The following is a 17,034-nucleotide window of genomic DNA, read 5'->3' on the forward strand; positions in this document are numbered from 1 at the left end:
TTGCATGGCCTTTAATTACGAGAAAGCCAGGCTAAAGCCCAAGCCAAAGCCAACTTGCTGCCTCGCATAATTTCTTAATACAGCAAAAAGGAAGAGGAATTGGCTGCAGGACTCAACTTTAGGCCGGAAAATGGAGTGCAAAATGTTTTTTGGCACTATAAATATATTTAATCAAATTTAAATAGAAGTTTAGCAACATTTATATGGAAAATGGAGTGCAAATTGTCTTTGGTATTACAAAAAAATTAAATAAAATATAAATAAAGTTCTGGCATGACATTTGTGGCCTTTTACAACATTTTAATAACATTTTTGGATGACTTTTGCTTTCAGTTAAACCACAAAACACAACCAAAGCGATGCTATCCCGTTCATTTTTTGTTTAACTCGGGAAAGACACTTACTTTGGTGGCTCTTCCTTGGCCTTTTTGGCCTGCGCTTTCTGCTCCTCCTTGGCCTTTGCCTCCGCCTTTTGTTTGGCCTCCGCCTGAACCTTCTGCTCATCAGCCTTGTTCTTTTTTTCCGCCTCCGTCAGATCCACAACTTCCTTTTGGATCTCTTCGCCAGTCTTCAGCACGGTCATGCCCGCAGCCAGCAAAAATGTCAACACAACAGCGGCATAGCCAGTGGCATAGATCGCGGGCTTCGTGAGGAACATGTCCAGCTGCCAAATCAAATGGCGAGTGCCGGCGACCACGTGATAGGCAAAGGGAAAGATCATCACGAACTTGGCGCCACTGACCAGATTGCGACTCATTTCGCACTTCTTCAACTCCTCCGCCCACTCGCTCAGGTGGCGCTTCGAGCAGAGGCCCGAGAGACCCAGCGCCCAGACGCCCAGCGTCATGGCAAAGCCCGACATGCGCAGCAGAATGGACAGCACCGACGTCAGCTGCTTCTTGTAGATCGTGAGAGCGGGAGAGAGTATGCGCCCGAGTCGCATGTTGCGATCATCGTAGCCCAGTTCGGGCATGATTCGTGCCTTGATTATCTTCAGCATTATGCCCGTTGGTGGCGCCACAACAACTGCTCCAGCTCCCCCTGCAACTGGCGGTGGTTTGCCCGCATTCTTGCCGCTCAGATAACGAAAATTGTGGGCCCGAACCAAAGGCTTTTGGCGTTGCATCTGCTGCAAGTGGGGCGTGCAACGCGGCAGCGAACGTGTGACGCAGCGACTGGGGGGACAATGTTTTAGAGGGTATTCTGAGGTGCTTTGCCCGAGGTTTACTTACGCTGCGTACATTTTTCAAGAGAAATTTGGTTGAGAACTTTGTGTTTTTCCAATGAATTTTCAGCTTAGAATGAATTTAAAAGTGAACTTTGAGACGAGTTGGTTGAAGCGAAGGCTGCTGAGTTTTGAGAGAACTGCTTGGGAATACCTTAAATATAGAGGATTATAATCCCATGGGCAATCGGCACTCGGCTTGCTTCGATCACTTCGGCCTTTGAAACCCTTTTGAATCTGAGCGTATGTACTCATGTATGTATTTATGTATGTGTCTATGTATTTATGTATGTACATTGCGCATTTCCCTCTGATATCTGGTAACCCCCTCACAGACATTGCTGCAGCAGCCACATTCCGCATACAGCTCGAGCAGAGTGCCTTTAATGTATTTTATGGATTAGAGTTTCGGTTCATTAGTTCAGCTGGAGTGTGGAGAGGGCAGCAGAGGAGTAGCCTTTGGTTTTCAGTTGCTGTTGCTGCTGTTGCTCCTTCTGACTGCTTCGGGTAAACACATTCAAAGACGCCTCTTGTTCGCTTGCACAGTGTAATGTGACGCCAGGGCCAGTGCAAGTGCCACTGACAGAGCTAATGCCAAGTCTTTGGCCAAAATGCTGGCAAAATAATTATGCAGGTAGCCATGGCAATGCCAAAATGATGCAACAGTAACATCAGCAGCAGCAGCTTCGCAGCAAACACGGCCTAAGTATTAATTAAATATTAAGTCTGTGGATGACTGTACACAGGAGAGGACTCTCCCACTCCCACTCTCTCCCTCTGTTTGTGTGTATTTTCTACTTCTCTCTCTCTCTCTCTCTCCCTCTGTCTCTGTGTGTGTGATTGTTGCTTTTGGCAATTGTTTGATTTTCATTAAAACCGCTTGCTTATCTTAATTATGAGATTTTGCCATAATATTTGCATTAGATGGGAAACCCAATGCAACCCCACTGCAGCCACCCTGCTGCAATGATGCAACCTGCCACTGCATAATGTGGCAATGCATCTCTGTCTGTGCATCTCCTGCTTTGTGGCTGCTGCAGGAATATTCAAGTGTAACAATGACCACGCCCCAGCCCCAGCCCCACCGTACCCCCACTCCGCTCCCACAGGTCAAGGATTTTGTGCTGCTGATATCGCTTGCTAAATTTTTTAACTGCAATAATTATACGGCAATTAGCCAAATGTTCAATAATGCAGCAGCAGTTTTCCCAGGCACCCCGGCACCCAGTTTTCGGAGCTTTTCCTCCCCCCTCTTTCCACTCTTCTGGGCAGCCGTTACACTCATTTTTCGACTGCTGCTGCTGCAGCAATCGTTTGGGGCGGGGGCTCGAAACTTCTAATTGCCATTAGCGCACTTTACTTTTGCTACTGCAGCTTCTAGTGCTGCCCCTCTGCTGCTGCTCCCTGCTAGAAAGCGGTTGGCTGGGGCTGGCTTGCTGCAGGTGAGCGCGTAATTAGACCGCGCCGTTAGCTGCCGCTTGGGTGGCACTGGGCTGCTCCTGGCTGCTGTCTGTAATTTAGTACTAATGGCGCACTTAAAGTGCAGGCAATTATTGTAGACCTATGCGCGGACGCTATCCCTACTCAATCCCCTCCCTCTAAACTATATAAACCCCCCATTCTCTCTCTCTCTCCCGTTCTCCCCACGCCACTGTGCGCGCTCGAGTGGTTTCAATAACAGAAGATCGGCCGTCGCTGTAGCGTCGCTGTCGTCGCCGCCGCGTCAATATATTTGCAAAGGCGTAAGCTACGGCGCGGCGGCTGCCTGTCCTCGAGCATTGTTATGCCTGTAACGGTGTGTGTTATGTGTGTGTGTGTGCATGTGTTTGGTATGCAGCTTCAGTGAAAGAGGCTGACTGCCGCTGCTCCACCCGCTTCTGCTGGCTGCTCTGCCTGCAGCTGCTGCTGCTCTTAGCTTCTGCCTCTGCTGCTGAGGTTTGAACTGCGCCTCGAGTGGTCTGCTGGAACATCGGCTGTTGGGTGCTGGTTTGGGGCTGGTTGGGGCTGGTTGGATGGTGGAGACTCTTGTCTCGTGGCTGCGTGATACTATTAATACGTTGCCGCCAAGCAAAATAACAATCTTCAACGGCTCTCAACGCGGCTGTAATCCAACAATGAAAATTATGCGTTATTACATCAAGCAGGCTGTGTGTTTATGTGTCTATCCCCCCCACACACAGCGTATTTGAAGCATCTGCGTGAGCCCTCAACTGTGTAATTGCTGTCCTAAATACTTTCCCTCTAATTTGTATGCCAAAAATCCAATGAATATGCCCCAAAAAGGAGCAACTAAAAATCCCAATAAATACTGAAATAATAATCCCATAAATACACACAAAGAAGAGAAACTAAAAGTCTCAGAAAAATGAAGAAATAAAAACCCAATAAATACACCCTACAAATCGGTAGAGATCCCTTAAAAAGCAACTAAACTTCCCATAACTAACATCAAAAATAAACCCAGAAAAATCCCTTAAAAACCCCTCAAAAAAGGCTCCCTTCTCTTTGGAAAATATGACAATTTTCATTCAATTAAAATCACAGCGCAGCTCAGAAATATCCTGAAAATATCTTTCCTTTGCTGCACTGAAAAATGCAAACTTTTGTTTTTTTGGGGCAAGCAACTCTGCTGCATGCTGGTTGCCAAAACGTCGCGTAGTTAAGCTGTAAAACAGTGGGAAAAAAAACGGGGAAAACAGAAAAAATTGCAAGTAGAATCGAAAATCAAAACTTGTTTTTGCCCCCATGCGGCACATGCCACACACCCCATGCTGGCCTGCCTGTCAGTCATATAAATCTTATTGAACAAAAGTTTGAAATACTAACACTTGCCGGAGCCAGAGCCGGAGCCAGAGCCGCCGCCGCCGTTGCCACTTCCGCCGCCAGCTGCAACAGACAGTGGCAAAAGGGGCAGCAGTTGGGCAATTTACACGTACGTTGGCTAGCAGTGTGGCACAGTGGCAGTGGCAGTGCCCCGACAATCAGTCCATAACTGTGCTTTTATGTGCCAGTTCACTGGAGACTAATGCCACACATCGCGCGCTATCGTTGCGAAAAAATTGTATGCAAAAATCAACTTTAGTTCCAGGAGCAACTGCAGCAGCAGCGGCAGAGGAAAATGTTGCCTTAGCCGTCGAAATTCTGGGCAGAGTCTCTCTATTTCTGTGCTCTCTCTCTATTCCCAAACAATATGCACTTTTTTGTGCACGTTTTTCCATATTTTTTAGAGTGGAGGCAAAACCCAAGTTTTGACAAGCTCCTGCTGCACGGGCGGGGATCGGAGTCGGGGCAGGGCTGGTAAAACAAAGTGATGTGTGCGGCATGTCTTGATTTGCATAAGCTTCAGCCTGGCATAGACTCCGGCTGCCCCCCTGCTACTCTCCCTTTATAGACACTTTTTTATGACAAGCGACAATCGATAGATGGAAGGCAGTTCCTGGATTCCCTGCTGCACGGGGAGTCATCAATCAACATTTCATATGGACAATGGCTCAGGCCACACACACACACACACACACGCCCAAAAACCCTGAACTCTTCTCAACCCAATACCCGGGACCCTGTGCAAAGCAATTGCGAGGCTTTCGCTTAATTAAAATTCATGCGCTTTTTGGTATTTATAAATAACATTTTGCTGATGCTGATGCTGCTGCTGCTGCTGTCAGCGGGGGATTAATAAAAAATCGATAGACAGATATGGTAGACAGATAGGCATAAACCAGACACAAAAAACTAAGCGGAAGGGAGCGAATAATATAAAGAGACTAGTTTAAAGGGTAGGCAAACATAGCGGCAAATACCAATAGAAAGAGCTGTGAGCCACTGTGGCTGCATTGGAATTTGATCGAGCCTCCCCGTTGATATCTATTCTTACATACTCGAACAAGTTTCAGAGCGAACATCAGGCATGTTCGATTACACCGACCAAGCTTTCTTAGTATGCGACTTAATGGCTCGTATAACACTCGAACCTGCTCTTGTTCGCTTCAAACCTATTAAATCAATCGAACGAAGCCAACCGATCAGCCCATAGCCTTAATGCAGAGAAGCTGTAGGATTGAATGTTGCTTAAATGTTTTTATGTAGCCTGGTCTTTGCGTTTACTTCCATTAAATTAAAACTAGCTGCAGCTCTCCTGTGCATCGAATGATCGTTTTGTAGTTGCTTCTTTGCCAAGATTTATTTTATATATATTTATTTCCCATTTTCTAAATAACTTTCCATTTCATTTTATTACTAACATCCCACGGCTGGAACTTGTGCAAAACTTTTCCGCCGTTCAATATATTCAGCTGTCGATTTTGTGTTGGATTTTCGAGTCTCTTTCTGTTACGACTCTTTTTTTTTTTGCATTTTCTGTTTTGTTTTTACTTCGTTTCTTTTCTCGTTTGATTTTTGTATATTTTTTTTTGTGTGTCGTGTGTCATTGACGATGGCGGCGGCACCCAAAGCGCTCATAAATCAAAAAAAGCTGTTGTTTGCTTACACTCTCTCTCTCTCTGTCCTTCTGGCGGTGTGTGTGTGTGTGTGTGATGTGTGTATAAATCACAAAGCATGTCCTTTGCCAATACAAACACAATTGAGCATGCATATGCAGCGATACAGACAGAGCGACAGAGAGAGAGCGAGAGTAAAAGAGAGATCGAAAAAAGTAGTCAATGAAATTGCGTTAAAAAATTTGATTAAAAAGTTTGTCGCCGTCGCCTGTGTCTGTGTGTGTTTGACAGTTACAGACACACACACACACACAGAGGGGAGGGGGAGAGGGTGGAACAGAGTGTAGTCCAGTGTCCCTCCATTGTGCTTATCGATACGCGGCCATTGGCATTGTGACCCTTCCGGGCCCTCAACCCCGCCCCACACTGCCACATAAATCTTTCAAAAGCCATGCAACAAACCAGGCAAAGCGGCGCAGAGGCAAGAATTCAATTTTTACAACTGACAACCGAGACACCACACAAACCACAAAAGGAACGCCGCTCCGCTCCACCCGCACCCCATTGCAGGGTGGCCCACCACTCCACAGATGGGGTGGGGAATGCAAAAAAAACTCTGCTTATAATTAGTAAAAGAAACGTTTTGTCAAGAGTCGACTCCTCCTGTCAATTGCAAATGTTACCTGCCCTCACTCCCTCACTCCCTTCCCCCCTCTGGTTGTGTGACCCACTAATTGGCATAGAACCGTTGGAAAAACTTTTACCACACACACACACAGACACACACAGACACAACTTGAGCATTGCGTTGCCCGTGTCACACCTGTCGTATGCGCAATTAAAAGTTTTCGTTCCCTTCGCTGGGCGCCCTCTGCCTTTGTCGCCGTCGTAGTTGGGGTATTACGAATTTGAGCAGATTTTTGAGCAGTGGCAAACATTTCAAATAATTACAGCGGAGAAAGCACTCGGAGAAAGATTTTAGATTTATTTATGAACCTTTAGGTTTAAATTTGAGGAACATTTATTTGCATCGCCTTAAATTTAAGCCATTAATTTTACGATTTTTAATATTTTCTGTGAATATATTTGATATTTGAAGTTTAAATTTAAAGTTTTCTTATTTCAATTAATTTTAAATATTTTTTGTAAACATATATTTAATTTTTTACTTTGAATTTAAAGTACTTTATGCTTAAATTTAATAAAACTAAAAGGAATTTTATTTTTTTTACATTATTTTTACTTGCTTTTTTGCCAGTAAGAAAAATATGTTTAATGGAAAACTATTTAATTTTTATAGTAAATATATTTTATATTTAAAAACAACTTTTACATTTCAAACATATTTATTTCACATTTAAATTAATTTTTATATTCAGATTTCCCATTTTATTTTTTTTATTTATTGTATTTCAATCAAAGTAAATTTCATTTATTTATTTTAATTTATTTAATTTATTTATCTATTTCCCAATTTATCTATTTCTAAATAATTAATATTAAATTAAAGTCCCTTTTTTCTCTGCGTGTATTTATACATCAGCATTTCGACAGCGATAAAACAGCGCCCTTCGAGTTCCCTTAGCTACCGAACTCTCTGCATATTTATTCATTCTTCCAACGAATTGTATCTCAAAGGGTATCTATTCTCTGCATCGTAGCCCATCCCAATCTAACCTTCATTACTTTTTGTCTTTTTTTGTTGCTGTGCCAAAATGTTGTCATTTTATTTAGGAAAATGCAATGCAAGGCAGAAATGTGGCAAAATGTTTAGCCACGATCTGTCCTTGCTCTCGTTTGTGTGTCTGTGATTCTCTAATGAAATTAGCATTGTTATCGAGGGTGGGGGAAGCCCCAAAAGCAGTTGCAGGCAAAAAGCAAACCGCACACCAGCTCGCAGCGCCAACAGCAACAAGTTCAAGGTTCGCTTTCTCTCTGTCTGCGTGTCTGCCTGTGTGTGTGTGTGTGTGTGCGGCGCTAACAAGCATTTTCCTACTCATATCCACAAAGGAAATAGGTTTTCCGTTGCATTTGTTACCCAAAAAAACAGACAGGAGAGAGCGAGAGAGACAGCAGGAAATGGAAAGGGAGGCGGCAGCAGCGGCAAGCAAAACCAAAGCTTAGGCTGTGTGGAAAGAAAATCACGTCGCAACGTGGTGGCAGCGGCAGCAGCAGCAGCAGCAAAACTGCGTGCAACAATGGGCGGGAAAAAAAAGTTAAATGTCAGCCAGAAAGTATGCGGATTGGACGCTGCTGATTGGATGCCAGCATGTGGCAGCTTTTGGCTTAGAGCCCGGGGGCCAAAAGTTGTAGGTAAACTTTTAAGCCAGACTGTGCAAGGAAGCCACATGGCAGGCCACGCTCCGTATCTATAACTATATTCCAATAGGGAAGAAAACCTTGCCCACCACACCCCCCCGCCACACACACTTGACGAATGCAGCGAGGCGACGCTTCGACGCTTTTGTTGGCTGCTGGCACTCCATCAAGGCGGTTCGGGCTCTGTCTGTCTCCGTCCTTGGCAGTATTCGTGGCTGAGATTGCATGATGTGTAAATAAATATGCGAATCCGTCAACACACACACACACACACACACGGACATACTCTTGCTGCTGGAGTGTTGTAATTGAAATCGCATCGAGACGTGAAATGAAACGTAAAGTCATCGAATCAATTGAAATGAAAATTAAATTAAATGCATGCGCCGCTCATACATTTATTCATATGTGCCTCAGACTTCAGAGACACACACAGACACTCGCATATTCGCATTCACATTCACACATTCGAACACAGATGAGAGTCGAGTCGAGGCGCACACATAAACTCGAATCTTAATTAAACACGGTTACGCAGATTGAGTTCCTTGAAAGGCAAAAGCAAGCGCCTTCTCTCTTGCTCTGAGTATGTGTAAGAACAGAGAAGAAGACAGACAGGGAGAGAGAGAGAGCGATGATTGTGGAGTGAAGGCAGGGCCAAAAGCCTTTGCCTTTACGATTTTGCTTTTCAGCACAAAAATTCATATTGTACACAGACTCGTGCACTCATCCCCATAATATTGTGACAGGCGACGAAAATGTTTCAGACACATTTTGAAACACATTAAAAAGTATAAGAAATGTTCCAAAAACTCGCCAAATAATTGACAAATATTCTGCCTGCATTCATCATGGTTTTTGTGCCACTTTTGTCGCCTGTACATTATCATTACATTGAGTATACGTACATTTGCATAAGTATTCCCTCATATATAGGCTTAATGACTCTCTGGCATGCGTCTTTCTTCGTTCTTCTCCAGCTCCTCCATCGGGAGAGGAAACTTTTCCACACAAGACCCCCATGGACTCTGGCCAAGGCCAAGTTTTTGCTGCTTCTGCCTCAGCTCTTCCCTTTCCGTGTGGCTTAATAAATTTTATAATTCTACTGATTTCATTACTTTTAATTTTATTAACTTGAACTCTCGCTGTGTGGGAGCAGGGAAATTGTGCAAGGACTCGCATGTTTTATGTGCATGAAAATTTATGAAATGAAATGTTTGCCTAGCAAAATGATTGATTGGATTGATTGATCGATGAGTGTGTGGGGAGAGATGCAGAGAGGAGAGTGTGTGGAGTGGCATGTCTTTGATGTGAATTCGGTTTTGAGGCTGCTTCTAATTGAGCGTGAACTTTTCCTCACACTCCCAGCCCCCCTCCCAGCTCTTTTGCAAGCAAAGAAAAACCGCAGACACGCAAAACTCGAGTGAAAAATGTTGAAAGCAAATGATGTTTGTGCGTTTCTCGGTGTCAAATGAATGCCGCATTGTTGTGGATATTTATTTAGGCAAATGAATGCCACCAAAAGAAAGCTGCACATGAAATTTTCGGTGGCTGAAAGCAAAATGCTTTTAACGCCAGTCTGCCACTGCCACAAATTGGCTTTGAGGTAACAAAAAAAAAGAAAGGGAGATACAAAAATAAACAGAATCCAGAAGGCAGATTCAAAGAAATCTAATAAAGCAGCCTTCTGGCCGGGCCATCAAATCGAATTGAAAGCTCATCCAATCGACGCATAAATTTATGACATATGCACACAACACACACACACACAACACACACCCACACAGACAGACATGCCATGGGGCATACCCTTCTGCCCACAGGTAATGCCATTACCAGGGCCAATCGCATTTGCAATGTGTCGTCCGTTGTCCACTCTCGGAACAGATACAAATACAAATAGATGTACTCGCCGCATGCGGAGTACTCGAATAAATATATGCAGGAAGACCTGTGGCCAGTGGCCAGTGGATGACGATGTTGATGGCCAGCCAACCAAGTGGAGCAGCAGGTGTAAAAAGGATATTGAATGGATGCGGCAGGGGGCGGTGAAAAAGTGAAACTAATTTTCCACTTTGCAGCACAATTTAAGCTAACGAAATCCATGAAGCTTCAAGTTTCGAGTTAGGGAAAACAGCAGCAGAGGACTGCAAATAAGTGAAGGATATCCATATGTACATAGGCGGTAGTGCCAAACATAATCCATACATAAGTACATAAATAATGTACATACATTTCTAAATAATGTAAAATTTAAAAAAACTATTTTGACTTTTAGGAAAATATTAAGAAAAATTCTACAAAAATTCCAGCAAATTAAGAACATTTAAAATCATAGAAAAACTGTTTAAAAATTCCAGAAAAATACTATTTAATATAATAATTTAATTTTATAACTAAAATATTTCTATAAATACAACAAAAATATAGGAGAAATAGGGGATTAAAATATAAAAGAAATATACCAGAAAGAATAAATTTATGGCAGAAATTCCACAGAAAGATACATGAAAATTGCAGAAAACTTAAAAAAAAGCTGAAAAATTCTCTACAAATACCAAAAATACAATTTATTTCAAATATTCAAATATTTCAGATATGCCAAGAGAAAACTACTATAATAAAACGAGAAGGGACGTGTGAGACGCTTCTTACGCGTCACAACTTTTATACCCGGCACTCAGTACTACATCTGCACTTTAGCGGTTATTTGTCAAATTTTACATTTTTTCTTCATCTGTCATCTACATCAACAACACTGCTCACGCCAACACGCTCCTTTAGCTCGCCACCCTCCCCTATAGACACACACTGCAGAGTTTAGGCAGAGGCAGCGGCAGAGGCAGCGGCAGAGGCAGAGGCAGCGGCAGAGGCAGCGGCAGAGGCAGCGGCAGAGGCAGCGGCAGAGGCAGCGGCAGAGGCAGCGGCAGAGATGTGTCAGGGGCAGAGGCCATAAACAGCGCGAAACAGAGTGTGAATGCTGCGGGACGGGGTGGGTTTGGCCACTGAAAATTAATTTCTCCATTGTGGCTATAATAATGATCCAATCGGATCCCATTTTGGTGATCTGATAGATATGGTCATTCCCTACGGAATGGCGTTTTTTGTTAAGGAGGTGGGGCTCATTTTTGAAATACACTTATAACAGTGTGAGCATACAGAAGGCTGGATGCAACATTTAGTGGCTCTAGCTTTTAGGGTCTCTGAGATCAAGGCGCTCAACAATACGGACGGACGGACAGACAGACATGGTTCAATCGACGCGGCTATTGATGCTGATCAAGAATATATATACTTTATGGGATCGGAAACGTGTCCTTCGTTACATATGTATATCCACTTTGTGCACAAATACAAAATACCCTATTCACTCTTCGAGTACCGGGTATAAAAATTATGCAAGGAGAGAAAAACTGCCTTTGCGTGCACCCACACTCACTTATCGAGAGGTGCAAGTGTAAGGAGAATTGTTTTTGGTTAATTTCGAGAGCGTAAAGCCATAGGGTACGGCAATAAACAAAACAAAAATAAGTAAAGAAAAAAAAATGATCGTCACTGAGAAAAATATACGAGCATTTGCGAAAACAAAGTATAAACTGTAAAGCAAACATAAAACATCAATTTTCACTTGCCTTTTACATTCTTCTTTTCCTCATTGCGCTTCTTCTTTTCGCATGTGCCGTGAAGCACTTATTGTCCTCTTTACACACATGCATACGTAACCCGCGCGACGATACGACGAAACGAACGAAACGAAATAAATGTAACGGGATCGAGCGAGAGATTCTAATAAGAGCACAGATTTTGGGCACATTAATTTAGGGTGAGGCATTGGGACGGATGTTCGTACGCACACACTCAACGAGAGAGTCAGACTTGCACGAATTGGGTTGCCTCACCCTATTAGGGGACACTTGAAATGAGAGCGCTGACACTCGCTCTTCTCTTTGCTTTTGCGCCTCTTCTTTTTTTCTTGCGCTTTTATATGACTGCACGGTAAAGGGAGGGGACAACTTCACGCCTTTTTTGGCACATTTTCACACACACACATTGCAAGCCCTTGGTGCAAATTTAGAACATTTTAGCTCTTTGTACGCATGTATGTACATACATTTGTTCGAAAAAAAAAAACACATTTAACACTTCACTTTCACATATTGCCGCATATTTCCAACGCCGATCTGCTTTTAGCCTTGTTGTGCTCCTCCGCAATTGATCTCGCATTTTTTGCCCATTAAATGCTCAACCATTTCACCATATTTCACTAACACACACTTCACTTTCACAATTGATCTCGCATTTTTTGTCCACAAAATGTTCAACCATTTCACCATATTTCACTGCACTTCACTAACACACACTTCACTTTCACATATTGTCGTATATTTCGCATATGATCTCGCATTTTTTGTCCACAAAATGTTCAACCATTGCACCACATTTTATTTCACTTCACTAACACACACTTCACTTTCACATATTGCCGCATATTTCCATCGACGATCTGCTTCTAGCCTCGCTGCTGTGCTCCTCCGCAAATGATCTTGATTTTTTATTGATTTCACTAACACACACTTGTTGTTGTACACTGCACAAACTGCACGATACTTTTTCCCGTTTAGTTTCCCGAATTTTCCCTTAATTTCCCGATTTTACCCGATTTTTCGCGGACCGAATCCGTACCGGACCGAACGCGCTGACAAATTTTTAACTACTGAGTGGGGATGAGGAAGCTGCAAAAAAAGTAAACTGCGTAGGTGTTGGTGGCTTGGGCCGCGCTCCCCTACTCACAAATCTAATGCACATACATTGTGACGTGCACTTGGGCCTACTGCTCTCTGGGATTTTGTGCTAGCCGACCAGACCAGATCAGTGTAGGGTGAATCTACGTTTTTGCATGGGATTTGCGCTCTCTTTACATTTAGCAAATGAGGAAGTGAAGAGGAGAAAGAATAAGAAAACATTGAGAGCGAGAGAGCAAAGTAACGGCGAAAGATTGCGAGACTGAGCTGTCGTTCTTTTTGCCTTGTATGAGTGAATAGGAGATACACTTGGATTCTTGGTGTTGGTGGATTATGAGTCGCTCTCCTACTTTTGACTCGGAAATTGTAAAGGGAGTTACATTTAAGATTTGTTATACAGAAACCATCATAATGCGCCGTTTCTTCTTTTTGCTTTTCTCTGGTTTTCGTGTGAGAGTGAGATAGCAAAGTAACTGTAAAAACAACACAAGACTGAGCTCTCTCGTTCTTCTTTCCTTATACATATGAGTGAATAGGAAAGACAATTGGATTCTTGGTGTTGGTGGATTATGACTCGCTCTCCTACTTGCAAATCGGATGTACATTTATTGTGTGTAGCACTTTGATTATCGGTCTCTGGAATTGTCAGTAAAAAGGGGGTGATGAAGAAGATGCGCTGCTGGGTTTAGCTACTGCAAATTAATCATTCTGGCTATAATAATGGTCCAATCGGATCCCAATTGGTGATCTGATAGATATGGTCATTCCCTACGGAATGGCGTTTTTAGTTTTCTGCTATCTTCAAAATTGTCGATTTGGGAGGTTTCCGCCCTTTTGCGGAGGCGGAAGGGGGCGTGGCTCATTTTTGAAATACACTGGTTTCAGTGTGAGCATACAGCAGTCTGGAGCCAAAATTTGGTGGCTCTAGCTCTTATAGTCTCTGAGAACTAGCCGACAAACAAGACGGACAGACGGACAGACAGACGGACGGACGGACAGACAGACATGGCTCAATCGACTCGGCTATTGATGCTGATCAAGAATATATATACTTTATGGGGTCGGAAACGTTTCCTTCTGTGCGTTACATCCATTCACTTTGTGCACAAATACAATATACCCTTTTTACTCTTCGAGTACCGGGTATAAAAACACTAGATTTATACCATAAAAATACTAGAAGTATTCCATAAAAATACCAACAAACTTAATAGTGTTCTGCAATAACACAAAAGCATTTCAAAATCCACAGAAACTAAAAAACAAACCCGCAAAGCAATGACTCCGATCCCCCCTCTGATTCCTTCGAAATGCCTTAATTTATGCCGCAATTTGCTTTTCGTTTAATCTGCTATCTATCCATGCGTTGGCGTATCAAGGACTCAAGCCAACTGCCACGAAAAACCACGATAATTGAGTGGCTGCAGCGAAAGTATTAGAAAACTGTGTCACAAACCCAAAAAGAAGAAGGAAAAAACTATGCAAAGCCCGGGAAGACCCGCCATAAGGAGGGTGCTAGGGACCAGGTCTCGTTCTGCTTATAATTAAGGCCTTAATTGAACGTCGCATAGTCGTCACGTAAGCGGCAGTTAATGATGCACACGTTACACGCCTTTGACACGGCACAGGACGAACCGCTGGAGGGGTGGGGAGTGGATTTTTTCGCCCCTGCTTAAACCTTCGCTCAACTTTAGTTTCTGTGTCGGTTAGAGGTAATCGCATAACTCCATTAAAACATTTGCATTGCAGACTTTTGCATATGGCCAAAGCGGGTTTCGGGCTTCGGTTATTTAAGGTCCTTTGTGTCGTTGTCGTTTGCCGCAGACAGTGTCCGAGCGAGAGCACCGCCCCCGGGTATTGTTTGAGGATATATTTTATTACATTCCCCGCACAAAAGTTGAATATGCAATTGCTGCTGCTGCAAAGTCCAGAGTGCAGAAAAAAATAGAAGGAAAGTTGCCATTTTTTGGCCAACTATTTAGCATAACGAGGGGCTCGGGCTCGGACTCTGGCTCCCTCTCTCTCTTTCTCTCCCTCTCTCATTATGAGGCGGGTGTCCCTGGCAGGCGTAACTTTATTTGCGCAGTGTATTTGCCTCTATAGAACGTGGCAAGTGGAAGTTCGGAGTGGGTGGGAGTCGCTCCTAGTGCAGTAACAGGAACAGGACAAGGCCAGGCATCCCGAACGAGTGAGCGCCCAAGCACCGGGCACGTAAAATATGCGGCAGTTGTACACCGGTAGGTAGCACCAGGACACCGGGCAGTGTATGCCAGAGATCACTTGACTATAAACGAGATTAAAAATTCAATTACGTTGGAGTTTTGGGAAGCTGGCTGCTGCATCGAGTAGCAGCAGCAGCAGCAGCAAAAAACCAACGCAAAAAACATGCACAGCAAAAGTTGTTCACAGAAACTAAGAAATATTCGATTAGAACGAATAAAAGATACCTATGGTTAGCGGATTTTATTAGATGGAAGAGAGAGATTCATGGAAAAGTGCAAGTTTTCAGCTTGAAAGGGAATTTCGGCTCGATCGTTTTTTGTTGTAGCGTTTCAGACAGGTTGCGTCTAAATGAAGAATGAAGAATGTTCGCTCCAACATGCTTGAGGCAGAAGTGTTTGGGAGAGCAGAGCTGGATCGAGCAGCCACGCACGCACGCTCGCTCAAAATGTTCTTGTAAGAGCTCGAATCATATTGTATCCAGCAGGTTCGAACATACTCTATGCAGTGTGCTTTTGTGTTATTTTTCTCTCCCAGTTACAAACCGCACATCAAGTTGTATATACCCTGCCTCTGCCCACAATCAAAAGGTACAACAAAAAAAAGAGAGAAAGTAAGACAAACGCCCTGCCTGGCTCTTCTGGCGTATGCTCTCAAGCTCAAAGCTAGCCATACGTTTGGAGAGCCAGCGAAAAAGGGTTAGAGAAAGGAGAACCTGGTCTCTGGACACAGAAGTGGCGTTTGGTCAGCGGCGGTTGGTAGCTCGGTGGCGACGTTGTCGCAGCCAACGGAAGTTGACAACAATTTATGTGCCTGAAACGGATACAATTTACAAGCCAAGCGGCGTGGCGGATGGTTGCCACCCATCGAAGAGGTAAGCACGATCCCAGAGTGTGTGTGTGTGTGTGTGTGTATGTGTAGAGGTGCTCCACCGTACAGGTGTGTGTGCTACGCCCAGGGCCAGGGCCATCGCCAGGGCGTCCCGGGTAGCCGAAAAACTTCAAACGGAATTTTGTGTGGAGTACTTAGTGCAAAGTGGCTTGGGGGACACGCTGCCTTTTTTTCCGCTTCTTTTTTTGTGTGTGTCTGTATTTTTTTCCACTGCCTCCTGTCCCCCCCAGTTGTTAGGGGCAACAGCCGGCGCTGGAGCTGGAGCTGGAGCTGACTCGCAGTTTCTGGAGAAAAACGAGCGAAACATTTGAATTTCGTTTCAAGTTGAAGTTGATAAAAAGCCTGTGATTTAGGGCGTGTCCTGATGTCCTGCTGCTGCTGCTGCACGGACACAAATTTGGGTTCACTTTTTTCTGCCTCGAAAAATTTCCATCTTCTTCCGCATTCTCTCAATCTCTCGCCTGCGCTCTCTCTCTCACTCGAAAAAAAGGTAACCCACAATTAAGATACAGTTTGTACAGATAATTTTTGTGTACTTTTGGCCGAAAAGTTCTCTAGAGTGGGGTAGGGCATGGCTTGAAGGGAGGGGAAAAGCGAGGGAAAAGTAAAGGCATTCAAAAGATAAATTGCCTTAAAATTAATTTGATTTAATCGAGGTATTCATTTTATTCAACATTGACATACTTACATTAACAGCAAGCTTTTGCTCTTTAAACATATTTGCTGTAAAAAATTCTCAGTGCTTCTCTCGCTTTGTCTCTGGCTATCAGTGGATCTCTGCTATCACCAAACACTAGCACGCCTTAATTTGTATGCAAAACACACACATTTAATTTTAAGGTGTGATAAGATTTGATTTTTAATTGGAAATTAAATTGTAAGCTCTGCTGGGAAAAATCATTCATTAAATGGGAATGTCTAACAAGTTTCATTACAGAAACGATGGGAAATATTAAAGATTGAAGAAATCAGCAATAAATAATAATAAAATAAAAAGCAATAATACAAATTTAAAAAAAAAGAATAAAAATTAATTATATTTCTTCATATATTGATAGGTCAGCACCGTATCAGCCATTTTGGTCATAAAACAATCCAAAATAATAGACAAACATTTAAAAGGTGTTCCCCAAGTGCTTGACACACTTTTCCCACACAAAACACAGAAATATTTGAGGTAAAAATGAAATATAATTTCCAC

The 17,034-nt window shown here is 43.3% G+C and overlaps 1 protein-coding gene across 1 annotated transcript; it reads right to left on the minus strand.

The window, feature by feature from the left end:
• Positions 1-385: 385 nt before the first annotated feature.
• On the minus strand, positions 386-1,345 carry LOC117896825. Its single transcript, XM_034805333.1, has 2 exons — positions 1,233-1,345; positions 386-1,175 (listed from the first exon to the last, which is right to left on the minus strand). The coding sequence occupies exons 1-2, from the start codon at positions 1,241-1,243 to the stop codon at positions 401-403; spliced, it is 786 nt and encodes a 261-aa protein (XP_034661224.1). The 5' UTR covers positions 1,244-1,345; the 3' UTR covers positions 386-400.
• Between the last annotated feature and the right edge of the window lie 15,689 nt (positions 1,346-17,034).

The sequence above is a fragment of the Drosophila subobscura genome, chromosome O (genome assembly GCF_008121235.1).
Source record: "Drosophila subobscura isolate 14011-0131.10 chromosome O, UCBerk_Dsub_1.0, whole genome shotgun sequence".
In the NCBI taxonomy this organism is placed as follows: Eukaryota; Metazoa; Arthropoda; class Insecta; order Diptera; family Drosophilidae; genus Drosophila; species Drosophila subobscura.